The sequence below is a fragment of the Trichosurus vulpecula genome, chromosome 1, assembly GCF_011100635.1.
Source record: "Trichosurus vulpecula isolate mTriVul1 chromosome 1, mTriVul1.pri, whole genome shotgun sequence".
In the NCBI taxonomy this organism is placed as follows: Eukaryota; Metazoa; Chordata; class Mammalia; order Diprotodontia; family Phalangeridae; genus Trichosurus; species Trichosurus vulpecula.
The window spans coordinates 55,001,171-55,026,925 of NC_050573.1; the positions used below are offsets into that span (position 1 = coordinate 55,001,171).

General features: G+C 44.8%; 1 protein-coding gene across 1 annotated transcript in view; it reads right to left on the reverse strand.

Annotated features, from left to right (window-relative positions):
- Positions 1 to 218: 218 nt before the first annotated feature.
- The window catches only part of IL12RB1 (interleukin 12 receptor subunit beta 1), a 38,329-nt gene continuing 12,792 nt past the window's right edge, over positions 219 to 25,755 (reverse strand). The window contains exons 3-17 of the mRNA XM_036741334.1: positions 21,963 to 22,025; positions 20,671 to 20,785; positions 17,568 to 17,737; positions 16,716 to 16,855; positions 15,494 to 15,527; positions 14,290 to 14,409; positions 13,940 to 14,022; positions 13,229 to 13,451; positions 10,662 to 10,844; positions 7,808 to 7,945; positions 6,392 to 6,544; positions 5,307 to 5,441; positions 3,057 to 3,156; positions 2,890 to 2,971; positions 219 to 767 (exon numbers count right to left, since the gene is read on the reverse strand). Of these exons, the coding sequence (XP_036597229.1) occupies positions 336 to 767; positions 2,890 to 2,971; positions 3,057 to 3,156; positions 5,307 to 5,441; positions 6,392 to 6,544; positions 7,808 to 7,945; positions 10,662 to 10,844; positions 13,229 to 13,451; positions 13,940 to 14,022; positions 14,290 to 14,409; positions 15,494 to 15,527; positions 16,716 to 16,855; positions 17,568 to 17,737; positions 20,671 to 20,785; positions 21,963 to 22,025 (2,171 nt within the window). The 3' untranslated portion in view covers positions 219 to 335. The remainder of the gene's footprint in view (positions 768 to 2,889; positions 2,972 to 3,056; positions 3,157 to 5,306; positions 5,442 to 6,391; positions 6,545 to 7,807; positions 7,946 to 10,661; positions 10,845 to 13,228; positions 13,452 to 13,939; positions 14,023 to 14,289; positions 14,410 to 15,493; positions 15,528 to 16,715; positions 16,856 to 17,567; positions 17,738 to 20,670; positions 20,786 to 21,962; positions 22,026 to 25,755) is intronic.

Consider the following 25,755-nt stretch of genomic DNA (forward strand, 5'->3'; position numbering starts at 1 on the left):
TAGAATTATATATAATGGAACATAGCTATTATAGAAAAATCATGGAATTTCAGATACATTAACTGACTCCATAAGAATTCCATTTTCTCTTCTAAGGACCCTTCTAACTGAATATTCTGTGTCCTAAGGGCTCTCCTAGCCTTGACATTCTGGGTTCTAAAGATCCTCCCAGCTCTGACACAATCATCTAAGGTCCCTTCAGATCTGACATTCTCTGTTCTAGGCTCCCTCCCAGCCCTGACACTCTATGTTCTAAGGTCCTTTCTAGGACTGACATCCCAAAAAGACATTGCCATTTTCTCAGGTTCATCATCTCTACTTCAACCTATGCAAGGTTATTCCTCATGTAACTTAAGATTTAAGTTTCCTGAAGACTCAGATGTTCTTAGAACTGAAAGAAGAGAAAGTGTTAACATCCTTACAGGGGTCCCCACCTCTGGAGAGGTGAAAAGTGGTGCCATTTGCTCTCTCTCACCACCATCTTGACCACACAGGTGCCTGGTATCTTGCAGGCCATCCTCCCCAACTACTTCCACATGATTCTGCCTATTGTAGCCAGAAGGAAGCTCCAAGTCCAGGGGTGGGTCATTTTCTCCACCCGTTGGTCTCTCTTTGATGTCTGGGATCCCCTTGGGCTCCTCAAGGTGCAGTAGTCTGACCTCAGAGCTCACTTCAGGCTCCACTTTGGGGGAGCTGACCTCAACAATCAGTAGGTCCCTTAGGCCAACATCTTTCACTGTGTCTGAGGATCCTACCCATGGCCTTACCTATGGAAAGAACAGGGAAAGTTATAAACCCAAGCTTGGGTCTCCTCTCCCAAGAGGCAAGTAAGCAGGTGAGAGTCATTCATGAAAGGCCAGCTCCAATCTCTCCTCTCTTCTCTATCTGTCTCCAGAGACATTCTCTTTCAGAGAACTTCCTTGGATGAGGTGGGAGTTGGTGTTGGGCCCTTGGCTAGATCTAGAGCAGGGCTTCTTAGATGTTTTCCACTCTCAACCCCCTCTCGTGTTTTGGCAGCATTAGTTGGCCTGAGGGCATGTACAGTGCAAAGTGTGCATGCTTTGTGTTCAGAGCCAAGGCTGCAGTGAATTGCCTGATGCAACATGGGCAAGCACTGCCAGAAATACCTTGGGTTCATAAGTGTTTGATTTTGAATTAATTTTCGGTCATCGTACAGTCAGGTCATGACCCACAGTTTAAGAAGCACTGTTCTAGAGTTCTCTAGATAACCTGGGAACCTCATTGATTGCCATTCTCGAGAATCAACCAGAGCAAAGGAATTCAGAGAATTGTCATAGAGATGGCTAGAACTAGCCATTGTTTGGCCTTAGACAAGAAACTTGTCATTCCTCTTGGCCTCATCTCCCCCATTTGCAAAATGGAGTTAGGAATTCTTACACTCCCTGTCTCAGGGTGGCTATTGGAGTTTAATCACGTATAGATCTGACCATGTTACCACCAACTCAGTGAACTCCAGTGACTCCATATTGCCTCTAGGATAAAACATACATACACACACACACACACACACACACACACATAAAATCTCCTTTGGCTTTTCAAGTCCTTCAGAAACTAATGTCACCTGTGTGTGCACATGTCTCTGCACTTGGTGTATACAAACTGTCCCAAAATTCTTAGTGCATTTAAAAGCTTTCAATAACTTCAAACTCTAATCCTGTATTTCTCAGTGCATGTGTGCCTAGATGCAGGTATAAGGGCAGAATCAGGACTTGTGACTTTAATGGTATGGGAAACTCCCTTTCCTAATGCAAATGTACCCTTTCTCTTTACCTCATGGTCTTAGATGACCTAGAATGTTGAGACTGGCTAACCGTCACATAGCCAATATGTGGCTGAGGTAGGACTTGCAGCTCCCTCAGTCTTCTGGGCTTAAAGGCTGGCTCTCCAGCTCCAGCACTCTGCTGCTTCTCAGGCAAGGAGGATGATGAGAAATTAGACGAGAGAAGTAGGTGGGAGATAGATTGGATTTTTTTCTTGGTTTTTTTTTTTTTTGGCATGGGAGGCAATTGGAGTTAAATGACTTGCCCAGGGTAATACAGCTAATAAATGTGTGAGGCTGAATCTGAACTCAGGTCTTTCTGACTCCAGAGCCAGTGCTCTTTCTACTGTGCCACCTAGCTATTCCTTGGGAGCCAGATGGTAAAAGGCTTTCAATACCAGCCTGAGGAATTTAAATCAGATCTTAGAGGGGCTAGAGACCTGATTTTTTTTTATCAGAGGAATGACATGGTTAGACCTTTAGAAAAATAACTTTTGCAGTTAAGTGGAAGATGGCCTGGGGTGGAGAGAGACAAAACCCAACAGGCTATTACCAAAGTCCCACTCACAGATGGAGAGGGCCTGGACCAGGGTGGTCACAGTGTCAGAGAGAAGAGGGCATCTAGGAGACATGTTGTGGATGAAGGCTTGAACAGACTGGATATGGGAAGTGAGGAAAAGGGAAGAGTTGAGGACAGCTTTAAGGTTGGAAACCTGGGTATCTGCTCAAAAATCAGGACGTTGCCCTCCCTGGCAAACTCTTAAGGAGCTCAGGGTCACCTGTGCCATAATAAGACATCAGCAAAGGAGAATGGTAGAGTACTGGTATTGGTGTTGTTGTTATGGGGTAGCTGGGTGGCACAGTGGATAGAGTTCAAGGCCTGGAGTCAGGAAGACTCCTCTTCCTGAGTACAAATCTGGCCTCACGCACTTACTAGCCATGTGACCCTGGGCAAGTCACTTAACCCTGTTTGCCTCAGTTTCCTCATCCATAAAATGACCTGGAGAAGGAAATGGCAAACCCCTCCAATATCCCTGTCAAGAAAATCCCAAATAGGGTCATGAAGAGTCAGGCATGACTGAAAAATGACTGTAATAGGAACTTACCAGCTTTGTATCTCCTGCAAGGAACTTAGTTGCGCTGCTGGTAGAGGGATTGGGTAGAGGTGGACATAGGAAGCTTTTGACCCTGTGGAATTATGACAGGATTTCATTAATACTCACATTCTCAAGGAAATACAATGGACAATGGCACAAAGGGGACCTTGAGTTACCTCTTCAGGACAAAACATATGACGACGACTATGAGGACTATGGCTACAAGCAAGATCACACACGGCAGGAGGACGGGAGATGGGTGAGCCGCTTTATCATCTAGAGAGAAACAGAGTTCTGGTTTGGAAAATGATCTCAAGGGAATCCCAATAAACAAGACCTACCTGACTTGAACCCTAGACCAAGGCACTCTAGAGACAGGGATTCTATTCCTGACTATCTCAGGGTACTGTTTTGGGGCTTCATTTCTTTAACTCTAAGTTGAAGCATTTGGATAACTAAACTCTAAGGTCCTTTCCCCCTGCCAACATTTCATGTTTGAAGGTCCCTCCCAGATCTGATATTCTACATTCTAAGGTCCCTCCCATCTTCAACATTCTGTGTTGTAGGGTTCCTCCCAATTCTGACATCCTATATACAGGGAAAGCTCTGGAATTAGAATGAGGAAGATCAGAGTTCAAATCCTGCCTCAGACATTTATGAACTATGACCCTGACAAGTCACTTAACATCTCTCAGCCTCCGTGTCCTCCTTTGTAAAATGGGGTTAATAATTTATCTATCTCACAAGATTGTTACAAGGATTGAATGAAATAAAATTGCAAAGTGTTTTCCAGATCTTAAAGTACTATATACTACATATAGTGTATATATATATATACTGTATAGAAATACTAGCTATTATTGTTATTTTCTAAGGTTCTGCTTATCTCTGATGTTCTATATTGGTTGAATAGACCATCCTCCGTACTTGGAATGAATTGTTTACCATTCCTGGTCCCCAGCCTGTTGAAAATCCCTTTCTCCTTTTAAAACACTTTAGAGATGGTCAAAGGATATGAATAGGCAGTTTTCAGAGGAAGCTATGAAAGCTATCTATAGTCATATGAAAAAATGCTCTAAATCGCTATTGATCAGAGAAATGCAGATCAAAACAACTGTGAAGTACCACCTCATACCTATCAGATTGGCTAAATGACAAAATAGGGAAACTAAAAATGCTGGGGAGGATGTTGGAAAATTGGGACACTAATTCGTTGTTGGTGGAGTTATGAACTGATCCAACCATCCTGGAGACCAATTTGGAATTATGCCAGAAGGGCTATAAAAATGTGCATACCCTTTGGCCCAGCAATACCACTTTTAGGGATGTATCCCAAAGAGATCATAAAAATGGGAAAAAGACCCACATGGACAAAAATATTTATAGTAGCTCTTGTTGTAGTGGCCAAGAACTGGAAATTGAGGGGATGCCCATCAACTGGGGAATGGCTGAACAAGTTGTGGTATATGAATATAATGGAATACTATTTTGCCATAAGAAATGATGAGCAGGTGGACTTCAGAAAAACCTGGAAAGACTTATATGAACTGATGTAAAGTGAAGTGAGCAGAACCAGGAGAACATTGTACACAGTAACAGCCACATTGTGCAATGACTAACTTTGATAGACTTAGCTCTTCTGAGAAATGCAAGGACCTAAAACAATTCCAAAAGACTCATGATGGAAAATGCCATCCACATCCAGAGAAAAATATGGAGTATGAATGCAGATTGAAGCAGACTATTCACTCTCTTTTTTATCTATTTGGCTTTTTCTTTCTCCTGGTTCTTCCCATTTGTTCTAATTCTTCTATACAACATGACTGATGTGACATATATGTTTAATATGAATGTATATGTAGAGCCTACATTGGATTGCATGCCATCTTGGGGAGGGGGAAGGGCAGGGAAGCAGAGAAAATTCAAAACTTATGGAAGTGAACGTTGAAAGCTAAAAATTAATTAATTTAAAAAATCTTTAGAGGGATCCTCCAATCAGATCAGTTCAATTCTTTGTCTCTAAGACTGCTTTGGGAGTAGGTGAAACAATAGTGGGCTCTCATTTTGTAAAGCTCACAGAACTTGAAGGCCAGTCCCAGCTCTACCACTTTGGAGCTATGTGACCTTGGGACAGGTTCGTTCCCTAAGCCTCAGTTTCCCTTGCTACAAAATGAAGATACCCCCTCCTGAACCTCAAAAGGCAGATGAGAGGAAAGTGACAGGAGCTGGTTGTTTAGGGAAATGGTAAGTGGGTCATTCAGAGTAGGGATTACAAGAGTGTGTGTGTGCGCATGGTTGTGTACGTGTGTGATCTAGAAAGGACAAGCCCAAATGCAGTTGAAAAGATGCTACAAAGACTTCCTAGGGTCTTTATTTCCTAACAGAGGAATGCCTATAGTGAAGAATCATGGGAAGAATGGACTGACCTAGTTTGAACTCCAGGGGCTCACTCCACACCCCGGAAGTTGTTGCCGTGTCTCCTCGGATCCTAATGGCATAGAGAGTGTCCTCACTCAGGTTGCCAATTGTGTACTCCGAGGCAGAAGCATTCACGTAATGAACTGTTCAAAGACACAAGGCAAAAATAAGTTCCCTGGGAAATGATTTTCAAGTCCCTTCCCCCTAGTCTTTCAGCAACATGTCACAGTGTCCACCGGCTAGTCTTCAGCCAGAAGATCCATCAGGATGGCAGGAGAGATTGGAGAAATCTTGGCAACCCAGCAAGAAGCCAAAGACCAGGACTAGAACCAAGCTAGTCTCAGGATAGAAAGGCAGGGGCCAGACACATGTGTGGGTCACCTCCAATGGTACAGCAAACCAAACAGAATCGGGAGTCAGGAGAGGGTCAAGTATCCAGGAATTTAAAAGTACAGAAAGCAGCTAAAGTCAAAGGTGAAGCCGCAGCTAAGAGACCAGGTGAGAGGACAGATCATAACAGATACAAAGGCAGCATGAGACAACAGAAGGGAAGGGGTTTTATAAACTGCAAAGTATTACATTTGTGTAAAGTGTTCTCCGTAGAATCAAAGACTGTCAGGGCTGGAAGGGCCCTTAGAACAGAAGATGTCAGGGCTGGGAGGAAGCTTAGAACACAGGATGTCATGACTGGGAGAGAGTTTAGAAAAGGGAATGTTAAGCTGGGAGAACCCTTAGAACACAGAATGTCAGAGCTGGGAGGGAGCTTAGAACACAGGATCTCAGGGCTGGGAGAGAGCTTAGAATAGGGAATGTTAGAACTGGGAGGGCCCTTAGAACAAAGAATGTCAGAGCAGGGAAGAAGCTTAGAACACAAGATGTCAGAGCTGGGAGGGAGCTGGGAGAGAATGTCAGAGATGGGAAGAGCCTTAGAACATGGATTGTCAGAGTTCAGAGGGACAAGAGCATAGAGAATGTGAGATCTGGAAGGGCTCTCAGAACAGAGGAGATAGAAAAGACTTAACACACAGGCCCTTGAGACACAGACCATAGACTGTACTGACAGGCAGGTGTTAAACCATAATTTCCAACCTACAGATGGTTTTGTTGTTCATTTCATTCCAGCAATAGATGACATATTTCTTCAATACTCCTGGGCACTGGCTGAGTGGGGAAGGATTCCATTCCAGGGTCACTTCGTGGGCTATTATCCTTTTCACTGTGAAGTAACTGGGCCCAGCTTTCAAAACTGAGAAGATTAGCAGAGGTGAGGGAGCAGCTTCTGAAACCCAGTCTTCAGGAGGAGAAAACTATCCATCTTATTAATGAAATAAGGAAAGACCCCAAGAGAGGTCCTGGGATGGGAGAATGGGAATGATCACAGGAGGGCCAACTAAATGGAAGGATCATAGAGTTGGAGCTGGGAGGGACTTTAGGGAACATCTAATCCAATCCCCTTCATTTTACAGATGAGAAACTAAGACTCGGGTCACCCAGAGAGAAAGTCTGAGAGAGGGCAGGTTTGCATCTCATTCATTCATTCACTTACTCACTCAACACACATTCAAGAAGTAGTTCCTGGGTACAGACTGCTCTGAGGGTGACAGAGATGGATAAGGGTCTGTCCTAACCCTCAGCAAACTTTCAATCTGATAGTATAGAATAAGTCATACCGGGACATGCTGATCTGTAACAATGGGTAGGATGGGATGAAGAACTGAAGGACATGGAAGAGGGACAGATATAGGATTGTGGGGTTGTAGAGTAGGGAAGTAGGCTTTGGAGAAGGAAGCAATAGGGAAGATTCCTGGGGAATGTTGCCTTTGAGCTAGGTCAGAAAGGATGAGGCAGGGGAGAGCACAGACTTGATTAGTAAATCCATAGATACATAGGCAAGTCCCTTCCCCTTTCTTAGCCTCAGCTTTCCTTAAAATTAGGAGCTGGAACAAGGTCAGGGCTCCTTAATCTAGAGTCCATAGACTACCTTGAAAGATTATGCTCAGTTTTGCTGGTAGTTGCTTTTTGGTTATAATCCAAGCTCCTTTGCATTCTAGAATATCATATTCCAAGCCCTCTGGTCCTTTAATGTTGAAGCTGCTAAATCCTGTATAATTCTGACAATGACTCCTCGATATTTGAATTATTTCTTTCTGAGTCCACAGACTCCCAAAGGACCCATGGTTAGATTCCGGGGGGGCGGTTCATGAAATTGGATGAGGAAAAAATTACAACATTATTTTCACTAACCTCTAACTAAAAGTTAGCATTTCCTTCAATTATGTTTTTAAATTATTATGAGAAGGGGTCCACAGCCTTCTCAAGACTGCCAGAGGGACTGATGATACAAAGTTAAGCATACCTTGGCTGGTGGATCTCTAAGGACCCTTCTGGGTTTGACTCTATGAGCTGAAGTTATGCTATCTTGGTACCTAGTACCAGATATCCCCAAATCCTGTATGCCACCTGGATCCCAAGGCCTGATTTCTCCTTTGGAAGAGAGGTATAGACTTACCATCCCCACTGAAATGGTGCACAGAAAAGACAGTGACCCAGGAATGAGGGTTTTTGGGTTTGTCTGAAGCATAAATATTGATCCGGTAACACTTTCTAGGGTCCATGATTCCAAAATCTTTAGCCCAGCTATATGTCACTGTTGGGGAAAAGAACGACATCAGAGCCAGGAAAGATTTATCAGTCATTTAGAAAACACCAACTGTGAGCAGGGACATGGGCCGACCTCAGCGTTGGACTGACAAAGAAAAATAAGGTACAGTCTCTGCCCTCAAGGAGTCTCTCAGGGAAAACAAGATATGGACAAGCCAAAATGTGGGGCAAGATGAGATATGGGCTGTAGAAGAGGGCTAGGCATGAGTGTTTAAGGGATTCAGAGAAGAGATATCAGCTCAGCTCAGCTGCCACCTCCCATCTGAATCCTTTCTGTATCCTCTGGGCTGCGAGGGATGCCTCCCCTACACTGAAATTGCCTTGCATGTACTTTATATATGTTGTGCATTTGTGTGCGTGCTGCTTCCTGCAACAGAGTTTAAGCTCCATAAGGAAAAAGACTGTTCTGGGGTTTTCACCTCTAGGTCCCTCATGCCTAGCCCAGAATCTAACCCATAGCACTTAATTAATATTATTTAATTGATCGATTAGTGTAGTTGGGAAAGGCTTACAAGAAGAGATGGGGCTTGAGTAGGAAGGAAACTGAAAGGCAGGTAGGATTCAGAAAGGTCAACTAGCAAGCATTTATTGAGCACTTTCAAGGAGCCGGGCGGGTGCTGTCCTAGGTGCTGGAGGATTTGGAGTAACGGGAGGTCCAGCCAGCAAAAACTTTTGCAGAGCAACCTCCTTCTGATGACAATAGGATTACACCGTCTTTAGAGTTAATAGAAAGTCAAATAAGACTCCAGCACTGGTTAATTTTGTGACTATCTGGCAAATTTCTGCCAGAAAAAAAATAAACCTGTCATTGATCTGAACTCTGACCCAGCACCGAGGATTATCATTGGCCCAGAAATCTGGCGCATCCTTCATTTTAAGAGAGGCAGCTTAGTCCCAGTGGGGAGAGACCCTAGCCCTGCCACAGATTTTCTGTGAGACCTCAGTCACCCTAGCTGTAAAATGAGACCAGTAACTCCTCCCCTGCCTTCCCCAACCCCCTTCTGGTAAGGAGAAGAGATGGAGAAATGCTTGGTATAAGTGCCTGGGGCTATTCACACAGGAGAGAGGATTATTGTTCCCAGTGCCAATTAGAGTCTCACACCCACTCTTTAAGGTCTCAAGTAGCATCATGCCGGGTGTAGGATGGGCCTCTCCCTAGGGTGACAATCAATGTTTACAGAACACTGGAGAGGCGGGGGAAGCTAGGTGCAGAGTGATTACCTAGGTGTTATGAATGGTGTGATCACAGGTGATGGGCCTTGATACCCTCAGGAGCTACACTTATCTCTGTTTGAGAAGAGGAATTGAGCAGGCTTGCATCTTGCATGAGATTTCTTTCAGTAATGCTTCCTCTGGGCCTCAGCATTCTCTTCTATAAAGGGAAGGGTGGGGGTGGACTTGAATGTATTTAAGGCCCTCCGTTCCCAGTTTTCTTAGTCTGATTGTCAGACTGAACTCTCCTAGACCTGACACTCTGTGTTCTGAGGGTCCTAGCATTTCTTCTTTCATAATATCTCTGTTACGTGCCCCCCTCTTCCCTCGCCACTCTGCAATCACCCTAACTCGATGATTAGGCTCTCATCACCTTGCACCCGGACCATTGCAATGGCCTGCTGGTTGGCCTCTCTGCTTCAGGCTCTCCCCACTCCAATCCATCCTCCATTCAGCTATCAAATTAATCTTCCTAGAGTGCAGGTCTGACCATGGCACCCCACCTTTCAATAGGGGCATGGAATAAGCATTTATTAAGCATTTACTATGTGACAGAGACTGTGCTAAGTGCTTTTTACAAATAGTGTCTCATTTAATCTGCACAACCACCCTGGGAGGTAGGTGCTATTATAATCCCATTTTACAGATTAAGGAAACTGAGACAGAAAGAGGTTAAATGACCTGCTCAGGGTCACAGAGCTGGTAAGTGCTTTAGGCTAGACTTGAACTTGGGTCTTCCTGACTTGGGGTCCAGAACTCTACCCACTGCAGCCCCTGGCTGCTTCAGTAAATCCCAAGGGTTTGCTTTTACCTCCAGGGTCCAATATAAATAGAGCCTTTGACAGCCTGACCCCTTCCTTTCCAATTTTCTTATGCATTGCTCCGCCTCTCAGCAATGCAGTGACACAATTTTCCTTGTTATTTCTTGAACACTGTTCTGTTTGCCATCTCCTGACTTCAGGCATGTGTGCTGGCTGCCTGCATGCATGCCTGGGTCAGTCTCTCTCTTCATCTCTCACTCCTAGCTTCCATGGCTTCCTTCAGTTCTCAGCTAAAGACCCACCTTCTATAAGAAGCCTTTCCCAGTTCTCCTGGATCTTAGTGCTTTCTCTCGAGACCACTCCCCTATCTATCTTGTTTTTTCATAGTTGCTTTCATGTTATGTCTCCAGTTAGATTGGGAGCTCCTTGAGGTCAGGGACTGTCTTTTGTCTTTCTCTGCATCCTCAACACTTAGCAGAGTGCCTGACATAGGAGAAAGTGAATAAATGCTAGTTCACTGATTGACTGAACCCCAGCTCTGACATTTTGTGTTCTAAGGGCCCTCCCAGCTCTGATATTCAGTGTTTTAAGGTCCCTCCCAGCTCTGACCTTCTGGGTTCTAAGGGCCCTCCCAGCTCTGACATTCTGTTCTAAGGTCCCTCCCAGCTCTGACATTCTCTAAATATCTATAAAGACAGGACACAGTCAGCACTGCCCTTTCTGCTATACCTTTTCTATTATTTCTTTCTTTTCTGACACTCTTCAGAGAACACGTGACATCTGTCCAGTTGGCAACATGGGGGTACCATTCAATGCAGTAAATCTTGACCTTTCTTTCTAAGGAGAACCACTGCATCATCATGTTGTCTTCTGAGGTGCTGATGTTCAGATACTCTGCATCCTGGATAAATCCTAAGGAAACATTAATAGATAACCATACTCCTCCAACCATTACAGCGCCCATTGTCATTTACAAGGTGTTTTATACGAGTCTGCAAGGTGCTTTATAGCTTACACCATTTCCCCTTCCATTCTTTTCATATCCTCCCAGTAGCCTTGGGAGTGGGCTGTATGTGACATAGATAGGGCAGTCAGGGATTTTGATAGATTCCCATTTGATAGACGGGAAAACTGAATCTCCAAGAAATTAAGTGATTTAACTAAGGTCACATAGCTCTGAAGCAGCAGTACTGGTATTTGCACTCAGGGCTCCTTCTATTAAACCACAGCTGCAGCTCAGATGCTAGCTGATCACCAAGGGAGACACGGAAGAGAAGATGGAGAGAAACAATGATCTTGTCTCACATTGACTCATATGGTTTATTTACATAGACCTTCAATCAAATGACCTTGTCAGACAGTTAGTGCCCAAAGGCAGACCTCAGCTCCTATAAACACTGTAGGAATGGACTAGGCCTTTAAGGCATTCTAAACACATGATCTCATCTCCCACCTCTGTGTCTTTGCACTGGCTGTGCCCCATGCCTAGAGGGCCTTCCCACCTCACCTGCAACTCTTCACCTCTCTGGCTCCACTCAAGGTCACCTTCTGCAGGAGACAGTCTCAGTCCTCCCTATATATGGGCCTCCCCCTCTAAAGTTATCTTCTTTCTACTGTCTATGTAGATTGTATGCACCTCTTTCATTTACATGTTGTTTCCCTCAATAGTATGTGAGCTCCCTGAGAGCAGGAGTTATTTTTGTGCTTTTGCTTTTCTTTGTATTCCCAGAGCTCAGTACAGCACATAGTAAACCGTTAATGTTTGTTGATTGATCTGTGTTCTAAGCTTCCTTCTACATTTGATGTTCCAAGATTTTATTCTTCTCTCTGTTCTGTGTTTGAAACTTCCAGTTCTAGCATACAATGTTCCATATCTTATATTTCAGCTCTGTTATTCTGTGTTCTAAGGACCCTCCCTGCTGTGGCATTTTATGTTCTAAGGACCCTCCCAGCTCTGACATCCTGTATTCTAAAAGGCTCTCCCAGCTCTGACATCCTATGTTCTAAAGGGATCTCCCAGCTCTGATATTCCCTTCTAAGGACCCTCTCTGCTCTGACATCTTAGGTTCTAAGGACCCTCCCAGCTCTGACATTCTGTGTTCTAAGGACCCTCCCTGCTGTGGCATTCTGTGTTCTAAGGACCCTCCCAGCTCTTATATTCTAGGTTCTAAGGACCCTCCCTGCTGTGGCATTCTGTGTTCTAAGGACCCTCCCTGCTCTGACATTCTGTGTTGTAAGGACCCTCCCTGCTCTGACATTCTGTGTTCTAAAGGGCTCTCCCAGCTCTGACATCCTGTATTCTAAAAGGCTCTCCCAGCTCTGACATCCTATGTTCTAAAGGGATCTCCCAGCTCTGATATTCCCTTCTAAGGACCCTCCCAGCTCTGACATTTTGTGTTCTAAGGACCCTCCCTGCTCTAACATCCTGAGTTCTAAAGGGATCTCCCAGCTCTGATATTCCCTGTTCTAAGGACCCTCCTGGCTCTGACACCTTATGTTTAAAGATTACTTCCAATATTGACATTCTGTATTCTATATTGTAAAGTTCCTTCCAACTCCAACATTCTAAGTTCTGTATTCGATGATCCTTTTCAGCTCGGACATTTTGTGGTCTATGTCCTAGGTCCACTTCTGACATCCCACTTTCTCGTGTTCCTTGAAGCTCTTTCTGTGTTCTAACTCTAACATTCTATGTTCTAAGGCTCTAAGGTCCTTCTCAGCTCAGACACCACGTTCAACTCCCAACTAGGTGGTACGGTGGACAGAGCACTGGGCCTGAAGTCAGGAAGACAGGAGTTTAAATCCAACCTCAGACATTTCCTAGCTATGTGACTCTGGACAAATCCACTATCTGCTACTCGCCTCAGTTTTCTGAACTCTGAAATGGGAACAGTAACAGCACCTACCTCCTAGGTTATTGGGAGGTTCAAATGAGACAATATTTATAAACTCTTGGCAGAGTGCCTGGCCCAGAGTAGGCTTAATAAACACTTACTCTCTTCCCCTTCCCATCTTTCCCTCCAACTGCTTCTTCTTTTTTTTCCTTTGGAGAGGGGAGGCGAGGCAATCAGGGTTAAGTGACTTGCCCAAGGTCACCCAGCTGGTACATATCAAGTTTCTGAGGCCCTATTCACTGTTCTACCTAGCAGCCCCTTCCTTACTTCTAAGGCATCTCTCAGCCCTGAAACTCTGTGCTGCAGGCCCTCCCAGCTCTAGCATTCTTTTTCACCAGTTTCCAGTTTTTCTGCTTGTATGTTCTATCCCCAGTGTAGTCTCCCACCGTCACCCCCACATACCTGAGTTGAAATCAGCAGGGATTCGGAATGTCCTGCTCAGCTGTGGCCCAATGGTTCCCTGGGTCTGGATGATGACATCATACTCTGCCCCAGAAACCTGAACCACTTTCTCCAGCTTCACTTTCTTCTCAGACCTTGTTTTGCAGGGGCAGGAAAGCACCCGAAGAACAAGGCTGAAATTCACTTTTTCCATGCAGTTGGGGGGCAGCTTCCCTTGCTCAGGCTGCTTGGGAATGAAGGGGATGAGTACAGAGGTGGGGATACTGAGCCATCTCCACACTGTCAACCTTCAGAGTGAGTTCATTTAGATACTTTATGCAAACCATTAGAAAAGGCAAAGGACAGCGAAGAAGCCCAGAAGAAACTCATACCCTCCCTTCCTCTAATGGGAATCCAGACACAGTCTGGAATATCGCTGTTCCAGTTAAATGAGACCCCTCACATTCTTACGGGGCAAGTGGAAGATCTCAAAGAGCTTTTCTCTCCATAGTCTACTCATCCCCACAGCATTCTGGGAAAAGGACTAAGCACAGACTATCATCTCCCTTTAATTTGTGGCTAAACTATATCCAAAGAGGAGAAGGGCCTTGTCCAAGCCGATAAGTGATCAGTGAATTTGGAGGACCAGAACCCAGGGCCGTTGGCTCCCAGACAACAAATGCTTTTCCCATTGAGTGTCAGTGAGGCCTCCACCAATATTCACAAAAGTACCTCCCAGTCAAGGATGAGGTCCCGCTTTCCGTTATCATCAAGTTTTCCCACTGTGTAATTCACCTCTGGAATTTTGAGAATTTCTGTAAAGAGAGGAATACATTTCGCACATCAAGTCATTTATCAGTGTTAAGTCATAGACTTTTAGCAATAGAAAATCCCTTGGTGAATGTTAGCATTGGGAGGGAGCTTAGAACATAGAATATCAAAGCCTGGAAGGACCCTTAGAACATGGAATGTCGGAAATGGAATGGAGGTTAGGACACAGAATGCCAGCTGGGAGGGATTCTAGAACTGTGAATGTCAGGGCGAGAATAGACCTATGGGAAGAAGCAGTGCCGACTTCTTACCCGCAGGAATGCAAACGGACTTGCTCCAGTTGCTCCACTGACCGGTCGGAGAGGCTCTTTTGTGGCGGCGGAGCTGAATTTCATAGGCAACGGGGCCTTCCAGCTGGAGACTGCACATTTCTAAAGAATGTCCAGGTGCCACAGGGGTTAGCTGGCTGGCTAGTGAGAAGGTTCCAGAGATACCTAGACAGTGCCTCTCCAGTCACCTCCCCAGGCTGGCCCTGCTCCGGCCAAACCCATCTTCTAAATGTCTCACCTCTTCATTTGTCCCTCGAGCCAACCAGTCCCACTAAGTTTAACTGGCCTAATGAACACAGCATTGGGCTTGGAGGCAGAAGACTTAGGTTCAAACTCTGGCTCGGCTGCTAGCTACCTGTGGGACCTGGGAAGTCACTTTATCTTTCTGGGCCTCAGTACTCTTATCTGTACAATGAGTGGGATAGATGAGATGGCATCCAAGGTCCCTTCCTGTTCTAAATTTATGATCTTACAAAATGGAATGTCATAGCTAGGAAGTACCTTTGAACACAGGAGGTCAGAATTGGGAGGGCCCTTAGAACACAGGATTCCGGAGATAGGAGGAGCCTTAAAATACAGATCTTGACAGGACCTTACAATGGAGAATACTGCAGATGGCAGGGACTTCCTAGACCTAGTCCAACCTCCTCTCTCTACAGATGGTAAAATTGAGACCCAGAGGGGTTAAGAGACTCACCCTGAGTCACACAGTAAATTAGTGGGAGAATTAGAACTAGAACGCAGAACTCCTACCTCCCAGTGAAGGGCTATTGTTGTTTTTGGCCTTTGTTCTAGAAGAGGACCATGACATCAGGTAGGTGATGCTGTGATATGCAAGTGAATTGGATTTTAGAGGGAGGACTGTGCAAAGTCATCAACTTCACTTTCTCCTCAGGAGCCATCTGGGTCCCGTGGCTAGATACGGATCAGGACAACTGGAGATGGCCCAGGATGCAGTGGGAAAATTTTGACTTTAACTAAGGTCTCAGTCTGACTGAGGCAGCGCCCATTCGGTGATTAAGGCTAGGTAAGAAATGAGGCAGAGAATGGCCTTTTTACCTAATTAATATACTGTTCTCCTGTATTGCCTCTTATTGGACAAATGTGCATAGATTGAGCAGTTGCTAGGGAGGAGGGCTATATTTCCCCACTAGGGCCGAGGAAGCTGCAGCTCCCAAATTCTCACCAAAATCAGAGTTCATCTGGGCTCCACAATCTCCCTGGAATGAGATAATGTTGATCATTAGCATTTTCATGCTAGAAAAGTAACGTAGACATAAAGAGAGCAGGGAAAGAGGTGTTCAAAGTGACTGTAGAAGCAGTTTTTGACCTGACAAGTGGCATTCTCTTAGAACTGACCTATCAAGAGGTGATTTTTGTCATCACGAGCAACTCCCAGTGTGGAAGTCCCCTTCACAGAGATCATAACTCATCAATGGCTTACAAAAGAATGCCTAAGGTCACCTGAGATAAATGAAGTTTAAATAACATACTCAGGGCAGCTAGGTGGCACAGTGGATAGGGCTCTGGGCCTGCACCTGGGAGCACTCATCTCCCCGAGTTCAAATCTGGCCTCAGACACTTACTAGCTATATCAGCCTGAGCAAGTCACTCAACCCTGTTGATCTTAATTTCCTCATCTGTAAAATGAGCTGGAGAAGGAAATGGCCAACTACTCTATTATCTTTGCCAAGAAAACCCCCAAAGGGGTCACAAAGAGTTAGACACAATGGAAATGACTGACCACCAACAACATACTCATACAAAGCCAACAAATGTCAGAGACTGAATTTGGACCCAGGTCTTCTGGTCTAAACCCCTTATTTGATTCATTATAACACGTTGACTTATTACAATATACTGATTATGTAACTCTAACCAATGGGGAATGACATCCTGAATTTGGAGTCAAGGGACCTGAGTTGACCTTGGGCAAGTTCCTTGTTGTCCCTCTCTTGGCCTCAGTTTCTCCCTACGTAAAATTGAGGTGAGAACACAGTATGTCAGATCTGGTACACAGGATATCAGAGCTGGGAGGGCCCTTAGAACATGGAATGTCAGAGCTAGGAGGGCCCTTGGAACATAGAATATATGAGCTATAGTGTCCTTAGAATACAGAATGTTAGAGCTGGGATGTCTGAGCTGGGAGGGACCTCACAAGCCACTTAGTACAACCCCTCCATTTTGCCAATAGGGAAACTGAGGCCTAGAGCAGGCAGGTATTTGCCCAAGATCCCCCAGTTAAGCTATGGCTGAGCACTCTCCTGATTCCCATGCCAGGTCCCTTTCCTCTCTACTCCACCAGGGAGTAGAAGATGACTCCCCTGGGGCCTGCTCACCCTTTGGGATTGACAGCTCTCTCCCTAGTAAGTGCCCCTGAAGGGGCTCCTGAGGTAGGCCTGCCTCACCTGTTCCCATGTTCCATTCCATGTCCGGTAACGGTATTCAGCTATCGCATCCTCTTGCTTTTCAGGGGTGTTCCATTTTATTGTGAGTTGGCCATGGAGCTTGGAGATAATCATCTCTCCACTGGGAGGGTCAAACTTGACTGAAATCACAATCATATGAAGTACCCTGACTCAATGGCCCTGAATACACAGTGCTCAAAAGGAATGAGGAGAAGGGGAGACTTGTTATTAGTTCTTCTCCCCCCAGCCCAAGCTCTTCGGTGACTAGACCCTGAAAATCACAGCATTGTCTGCTGCTTCATGAGACATCACACGGAGGCAGCTGTCAACTCACTTCAAGGTCCCTTTGTCTCTGGAGCCAGTCGTCCAGGTTTCTATGGTTTCTGCCTTCTAGCCATGCCCTTGGCTTGAGCTACAACTCTGTGTTGACCTGAGGTCCCCAAATGTTCCTCAGCCTCACCCTCTTCCTCGGGGAATCAGAACTATTACATGGTACAAGGGGGACTGGATGAAGGAATTGTAGAATCATAAAATCTGTGTAGTGTAGCAGGAAAGGGGTTGGATTTAGTCAGAGAGCCTTGGTTCAAAGCCAAGCTCTGCTATTTCCTAGCCATAAGACCTTGGGTCAATCCTTGCTTCTGGTTAAAGTCCTGTGATTCTTAGACACGAAGGAACTGCAGAGGCCATTGAGTTTAATCTGTGTCTGAAAGTGATCCCTGAAAAAATGGCCATCCAGTCTCCACTTGAAAATCTCCAGGGATGGGGCAGGCGGTGGGGCTCCAGGATGGGGACCCATTAAGGCAGGCACAAATCACAACTTGCAAAGAAAATAGAAAGCCCACAGATACTTACAGGCCCTATAGAGCGCCAGGGTGATTTTCGGGGACACTGCTGTCCTATTTCCAATTCGGGACTCCACCCAGAATGTGACATTCTGTAGGATGGGCACCTTATCTTGGTCAGTAAACCTGACTTGGTTGGCAGTTCCTGCTTCAAGATAGCAACAATTCCCATTTCTAAGGCTCAAGAGGAAAGACAAGTTTTTGGTCACACAGCTGTAATCCCAGTATGGCACCTGGAGACCTGAGGAGCTCTGGAACTCCCAAAGGGTCACCCATGCTCAATGGGTCCAGGGAGAAGGAAGAGACTGTCTGGGAAGGCCATTTAAGACCACCTACAATCCATACGATGGATTTCACATAAAGGTCAGCATATAGATACAATCAACCTAATAACAACATAAAGCTTTCTTTAAGAACTCACTGAGGGTGTCCCAACAGAGAGGGGCTGGAGTCAGCTCTGGGTTCCCAGAGCCTAGAGCTGATTGTTAAATTTTCAGGGTGAGCATTCAGACCTCTGAAATTACCAAACACTACAAATCATGGCTTGATTTATTGTTTTGTTGTTTGTCTAGATTTAAGAAAGTGATGGAAGAAATATTAATAATGGGGATTAAACTTAAAAGTGTCCTGATTTTTTTTTAGAGAGTCGGTTGTTAAACATTCATTAAACATTGCAGCATTCCCCCTGCAAATCCCTTCTAAATAAATGCTAGGGTAACCAGTATTCCTGAGACAGGAACCTGCTGGATAAAGTGTAGAGAGTGCTAAAATTAGACTTATAAAATCTGAGTTTGAATCATAACTGCCACTTGGTAACCATATGACTTTGGGCAAGTCATTTCTGGGACTCAGTTTCCTCACAGAGGGATTAGGCTAGATGGCCTCTGAGGTCCCTTCAAGATCACAGGTTCTTAACCTTTTTCAGTATCCATCCCTTTGACTTTCAGGATTCAGTACCCTTCCTTTACACCTCATTCAGGCACATAAAAATAAAATAAGGAGATTAATTTTCCATAAAAATGTAAGAGTGGGATAAAAGTCTCTAAGAGCAAATGAAAAATTTTGTAACTGCACTGATTGGATATTAATTCCAAAAAGTCAAATTAAAATTGTCCCTATATCCTCTTGAAAAGTTTTTCACACCCCTAGGAGGTCTGTGTGTGCCAGGATGGGAATCCCCTAACTAGATTTCTGATACTATGAACTATGATCTACATTCTAAGGGCCCTCCTCGCTCTGATATGGTTCCCATCCTATGTTTTTGGTTCTGAGGTTGTTTCCGGTTCTGATAGTCTGTGTTCTATGTCCTAAGGACTTTTCCACCTTCAATATTTTATGTTCTAAGTTCTTTGGTCCCTTCTAACTCTGAAATTCTAGGTTTTATGTTACAAGCTCTCAGTTCTATGTTCTAAGACAGGCCTTTATCAGTAGAAATTGTTATTGAGTCGTTTTAAGTTGTGCCCAACTCTTTGTGACCCCATTGGGGGTTTCTTGGCCAAAATACTAGAGTGGTTTTTGCCATTTCCTTTTCCAGCTCGTTTTACAGATGAGGAAACTAGAGAAAAGAGAGTAAATTGACTTGCCCAGGGTTAGTGAGTGTCTTGGACTAGAAAATAATCAGTATTTGTCAGTGTATGTTTTCAACAACCCAGAAAAACATAGAACAGAAAAGTCAGACGTAGGAGGGCCTTAGAACACAGGATGTCAGAGCTGGGAGGGCCCTTAGAACACAGGATGTCAGAGCTGGGAGGGCCCTTAAGATCCAGGTCAGAGGTGGGAGGGCCCTTAGAACACAAAATGTCAGAACTGGGAGGGCCCTGAGAACACAGGATGTCAGAGCTGGGAGGGCCCTGAGAACACAGGATGTCAGAGCTGGGAGGGCCCTTAGAACACAGGATGTCAGAGCTGAGAGGGCCCTTAGAACACAGGATGTCAGAGCTGGGAGGGCCCTTATAAGAAGGGATGTCAGAGCTGGGAGGGCCCTTAGAACACAGGATGTCAGAGCTGGGAGGGCCCTGAGAACACAGGATGTCAGAGCTGGGAGGGCCCTTAGAATACCATGTCAGAGCCGGAAAGGCACTTAGAACACAGGATGTCAGAACTGGGAGGGAGCTTAGAACACAGGATGTCAGAGCTAGGAAGACCCCTAGTAAACATCTACTTCAGTTGTCCTCAGCCTGAGGTCTATGAACTCACAAGAGGTCTGGGAAGAGATTTCAGGCGTCTAACTTGTATAGGAAATAAAAATCACATCTTTATTTTCACTAATCCTTAATATTTTTTAGCATATCCTTTAATTAAATGTAGGCAGCAAATATTAGTCCAGAAGAAGTCCCCATGTTTTACCAGGCACAACAAAGGTGAAGAACTCTGATCTAATCCAACTGGAAGAGTTTAGTGATAGAGGAACTGAGGCCTAGGGAGGGGGAGGGGCTCAACTACAGGTACCTTTCCTATTTTTTTTGCAATGGATTTTGTGACAAAGGGACTAAGGGAATACTGACTAGAATGGTTAAAATCAATGTCTTATGGCTTCCTTTATGGGTTCTTCATCTGGGGTCCAGCAACTTGTAAAAAATAAATATCTTGATAACTGTTTTTCAATAAATTAGGTTTCCTTTGTAATCCTATGTTTTTGAGAATATCATTCTAGGTGGGCATGGAGGTACACACCAGAACAACGATTGAGCTTAGGAGGTCTGAGCTTCAACAGGGCTAAGCTGATTGGCTGCCTACACTAAATCCTGAACCAATATGGGGAACCCTTAGGATTGAAGAGGTGAGGGGAAGAGCAATGGTCTGCCTAAGGAGACTAATTGGCCCAGATCAAAAATGAAACAGTGTGCCTATGTATTGGGGGGGTGGTCCAGGTAACCCCTGCACTTCCAGAATGGAAGAGATGGAGAGACACAATATTAAAAAATCAAAAAAACAGTCCTCCATAAACCAAAGGGGTCCATGGCACAAGAAAAGTTTCAGAATCCCTGCTTCTGGAGGTGAGTGTTGAGCCAGGATCACTATGATTTGTGAGGGTTGGGTCCTTAATGGTTCTCCCATTCTTTCTGCCATGGGGAAGTATTGGTTGAGATGAACCTCCTGAGCATTCTACTTACCAGCATCGGAGGAAGTGGGTGACATGAGTGGGGTCTCCATCATATTGCCAAGAACACTCGAAGCCCTTTGGGAAGATCCTGTAACAAAGTAGTTCCCTTGGACCTTCCACTGACCCTGAAAAAGAACACAAGAAACCTATGTCTGTGGACTATTGGCTAGGTAAGACCTTAAAACAAAGAAATTGAAGGTCAGTCAGATCGCCAACTGGCCAGTTTGCCATTCCTCAACCTAACCATGCCATCTCCAACCTCCCTAGAATGCACTCGCCCCTCACCTTGGAAGGAAGGAAATAAGTGTTTAAGGAAGTGTCGACTATTTGCTAAGCAGTTTATAAATACTATTTTGCTTGGTAATTTACTAATAATAGTTGGGAAGGCAGGTACCATTATCATTCCCATTTTATGTTTGAAGAAATTGAGGCAGACTAAGATTACTTGACTTGACCAGGGTCACACCAACAGCAAGTATCTGAGGTTAGACCCAGTGCTTTTATCTACTGCACCACCTAGCTGCCCCTTAGGATTCTTAGATTCCTTCCTTGAAAGCTCGTTTCACTGCTGCCTCCTTCTCAAAGCCTTTCCTTATTCCCCTGGTTGCATCTTCTCTCTCCAGACATCGTGGATTTAAACTTCTGAGTGCAAGCTTGGGAATAGCCTAAGAATTTGCATACTGAACGCCCTCTGTTGACCGGAGAAAATATTGCAGTCTTTTGGCAGGCTACAGACACCTGAGGTGACTCGGTGGATGGTTCAAGGAGTGTGCCACCTGGTGAGCAAGTCAGGTATTACACTTCATGGATGGATTGTTAATACAGTATCCAGCTGTCATCTGGTATGCTTAAGGAAAGTGGAACAGGAATTGATTTGGACTGCTGCCACACAGAGTGGCCCAAGCACAGGGCATTGGCTCTTGGGATTCGATTGTTAAATTTTCAGGGTGAGCATCTACCCCTTGGAATCATCAGATGTTACAAATCAGGGCTTAATTTATTGTTTTGTCGATTGTCTAAACTTAAGAAAACAATGGAGAAACATTAATAATGCCTATCGGTATATCCTGTATGGGTCATCCCCACCCTCCAACCCAGAGAACTGAGAGTTAAACATTCAGCAGCAAGCGCACTCTTACCCAAGCATCACCTGCAGGGCAACCAGGTATCACCCTAATACCTGAGCTACATCTATCCCAGGAATATTACAAGGAGCATAGGACACTTTGTAAACACAAAGGTACAGTAGAAATGTGAGATTTTCTTATGAGATTGTGGACTCGGTTCCATCCCCTCCCATACCTGAACCTCTTTCCCAGAAGGGCAGCTCCTGGAAACAGCACTCCCCGTTTTTGCATGCCCCACCTGTATTGGAAGAGACAAGAGTTAAGAGCCATTTAGTGGCAGGGAAGGGATCCAGGGTCACTAAATGGGAGGCTGGGGGCTCCAAGCTAGGGGGAGAAAGATCAGGATCATTATGAAGAATTGTACCCCCTACTTCTACAAAAGAATTCCCTGCTAAGCTCCCAAGTGGCTCCTTGTTACTGATGTCCAAAGCCCCACTCTCCAGGAGTTGGTATCCCCATGTTGCCACCACAGATACTAGAGGTCCCAGAACCCAACCCCTTCTCCTTAATTAATAGCTCTTTCAAATGGGCTCTTTCAAATTTCCAACACACTTTATATGCATTACTTCATTTGAACATCACCACAATCCTGGGAGGGAGGTACTTTGGATTATTCTTCCCATTTTTCAGTTGAAGAAACTGAGGCTAGAAGCATTGAAATGGGCAAAGTAGCATAGAGGATAGGGCATTGGGCATGGAGTTTAGAAGGTGTGGGTTCAGGTTAAATTCAAATTCAAAGGCTGGCTATTCTAATCCTGCCTCAGATATTTACTAGGTGCAAGACCCTGGACAAGTCACTAAATCTCTCTTCAGTTTCCTCATCTGTAAAACGTAGGGATTGAACTAAAGGGTTTCTAAGGTCCCCTCCAGCTCGGAATCTACGAGCCTATGACCTGCTAACGGTCTTACGGTGAGTGAGGAAGTGTCCAAAATGGGCTTCAAACCCCAGTCCTTCTTGAGTCCGTGTTCAATACTTTTTGAAACACCTTTAGAGAGAGGCAACATGAGGAGGCAGCGGGGAGAAGATTCTTGAAGAGTAAACGTACATAGGACCATTGGTCCAGAGCTGGAAGGGACCTCAGAGAACATCTAGTCCAGGGATGGGGAATCTCTTCATTTTACCAAAAAGGAAACGGAGACCCAGGGAACTCAAATAACTGATCCAAGGTCACACATACATTAAGGGTCATAGTCAGACCTAGACGCAAAAGATTATTTTGGTGGCAATGTGCCACTAGATACAGGGAAAGCCAATTAGCACAGAGCCTTGGACTACTTGTTCTTCCCATATATTAGCTATGTGATTGGGTCACTTCCCCTCTCTGGGCCTCGGTTTTCTCATCTATAAAATGGGTGTGATAATCCACATACTACCTACCTTACAGGTCCATAACAATATTATCTCCCATGAGTTCTCTCTCTCTCTTTCTCTCTCTCTCTTCCTCTCTCTCTCTTCCTCTCTCTCTCTCTCTCTCTCTCTCTCTCTCTCTCTCTCTCTTTCTCTCTCTCTCTCTTTCTCTCTCTCTATCTCTCTGTATATATATATACATATATATAAATTAAAAAATAATTTAACGTATAACATATTAGTGTATACTTACACATACATTTAAATTATATAAATTAAATAGATGTATCTATGAAATATAGATGTTTATAGATATATAAAGAGTAGTAGAAATGCCAGCTATGATTATCATTAGTCCTGTGAGCACACAGCAAAATTGGGGGAAGGGATGCTCTTCGTGAAAACTCTCTTAGTCTCTTCTCCAGGCTTTGTGTTTCTTTCCTTTCTGTCCCTATTTCTTTTTTGTTCAATCCAGCATCACTAGCCTGTCACACATCTTAGAAGCAGGACTCATTCTATTTTCTTCCATCTCTGCCAACAGAGAGAGACAGACAGACAGAGACAGAGACAGAGACATTTTGTCTCCATACTTCCTTATTTTCAGTTGAGGGCTCCACCATCCCTCCCATCACCCAAGGTCAGAATCACCATCTTCCTCACCCCAGTCATCCAACCAACTGCCCAGTCTCTGTTTCTACACCTATGACATCCCTCTCCTCCATACTTTTCTCTCTGCTCACCCACCCACCCCCCTAGTTTAGGGGCCCTCCTCACTTCTCCCGTGGACTATTCCTAATAGCTTCCTAATTCATCTTCCTCTATCTATCCTCTCCCTCTTCTCAGCCATCCCCCACAGTGCTGCCAAAATCATCTTCCTGAAACACAGGTCTGACCACAGCCATGCTTACTCCCTGTGTGATGTTGGCTACGTCATTTAACTTGCTTGGGTCTCACTTCCCTCCTCTGTAAAACAAGAGCATTGTACTAGGTGGCATCTGAAGACCCTTCCAGCTACAGATCTATGATCACTGGGCTACTCAAGAACTGTATGTGGCTCCCTACTGCTTCTATGACAAATATAAATGCCTCAGCCTGGCATTAAAACCCCGCCACGGTATGGCAGCAGCCTTTACTCATACCCCTTAATCCTCCCTGTCAAGCCTGTTAGGTCCCAGCCAAAGGACATACTTGGTGGGCTACTTCTCATCTTGATCCCTTGTGTGGGCTGTCTGTCTGTAATGCCTACATTACACTTCCACCTTACCTCTGTCCCCAGGAATATTTAGCTTTCTTTGAGGCACAGTTCAGGTGGGACCTCCTGCCTGAAACTTTTCCTCTTCTCCTCGTGGTGGGTGGTCCCTCCCTCCTCAAGTTACCTTGCATTTGTTCCTCTTCCTCACTGCATGCCCCAAGGAGAATGCATGCTCTTGAAACAGAGATACTTGGCCTTTGTTGTTGCATCCTCAGCACCTGGCAGGGCTTGCACATGACAGGTGCTCAAGAAAGATTGGGCTAATTACTGTTGTCACCATAGCTGAGCTATTCTGGATTCGAGCAAGGATCTTTATGTCCAAAGGAAACAGCATCATTTCAGAAATAATCAGTGATAGACCTTCAGGGGCTCTACATGGCCACTGAAAGGGATAAAATCCTTGTTGTGACATTCAAGGCTCTCCATTATTCTACCTCCACCCTACCTTGCCAGTTTAATAAGCTGTTTGATTTAGTGGGAAAAAAAAAACCACAACAACTCTGAACTTGAGGTCAGGATGATTCAGGATTGAATCCATCTCTGCACTTACTAGCTTTGTGACTTCAGCCTCAGTTTTTCTACTCTGTAAACGTGAATAATAGCACCAAGCTCACAAGGTCATTAGGGTGTATTAAATGAGATGATGTTCATGCGGGAAGTGCTTTTCAAGCCTTAAGATGCTATAAACATAGTAGTTCTTCTTCTTCTTCTTTTCTTCTTCTCTTCTTCTTCTTTTCTTCTTCTTTTCTTCTTCTCTTCTCCTTCTCCTTCTCCTCCTCCTCCTCCTCCTCCTCCTTCTTCTCCTTCTCCTCCTCCTCCTCCTCTTCCTTCTTCTTATTTTTCTATTACCTTGTCATCTTATTTAGTGTAAATAAGAAGACTTTGGAGGGGAGAGGGTGGCCTGAGCACTGTTTTTAAGGATTGTCATCCGGAAGAAAGGTGAGATTTGTTCTGCTTGGCCCAGAGCGTAGAGCTAGAGACAGTGAGGGGGAATGGCAAAGAGGTCGATTTTGGTTCATTACAGGAAGGAAAAAACAATGAGGGCTGTTCAAAAAGGGAATAAGATGTCTCCAAGGATGGTGAGGCCTTTCAGTAGAGGTTGGAAACATTGTTTTATTATATTTGGAGGGGACATTGTTGAAGAGATTCTTTTGGGGGGGGGAGGTAATCTGGGTTAAGTGACTTTCCCAGGGTCACACAGCTAGTAAGTGTCTGAGGCTGGATTTGAACTCAGGTCCTCATGACTCCAAGGCCTGTGCTCTATCCATTGTGCTAGCTAGTTGCCCCGAAGGGATTTTTAGTCATCTAGGGGTTAGACTGAATGCTGTTCCTTTCCTTTCCCAGCTCCCTTCTCAGTTTGAGATTCTG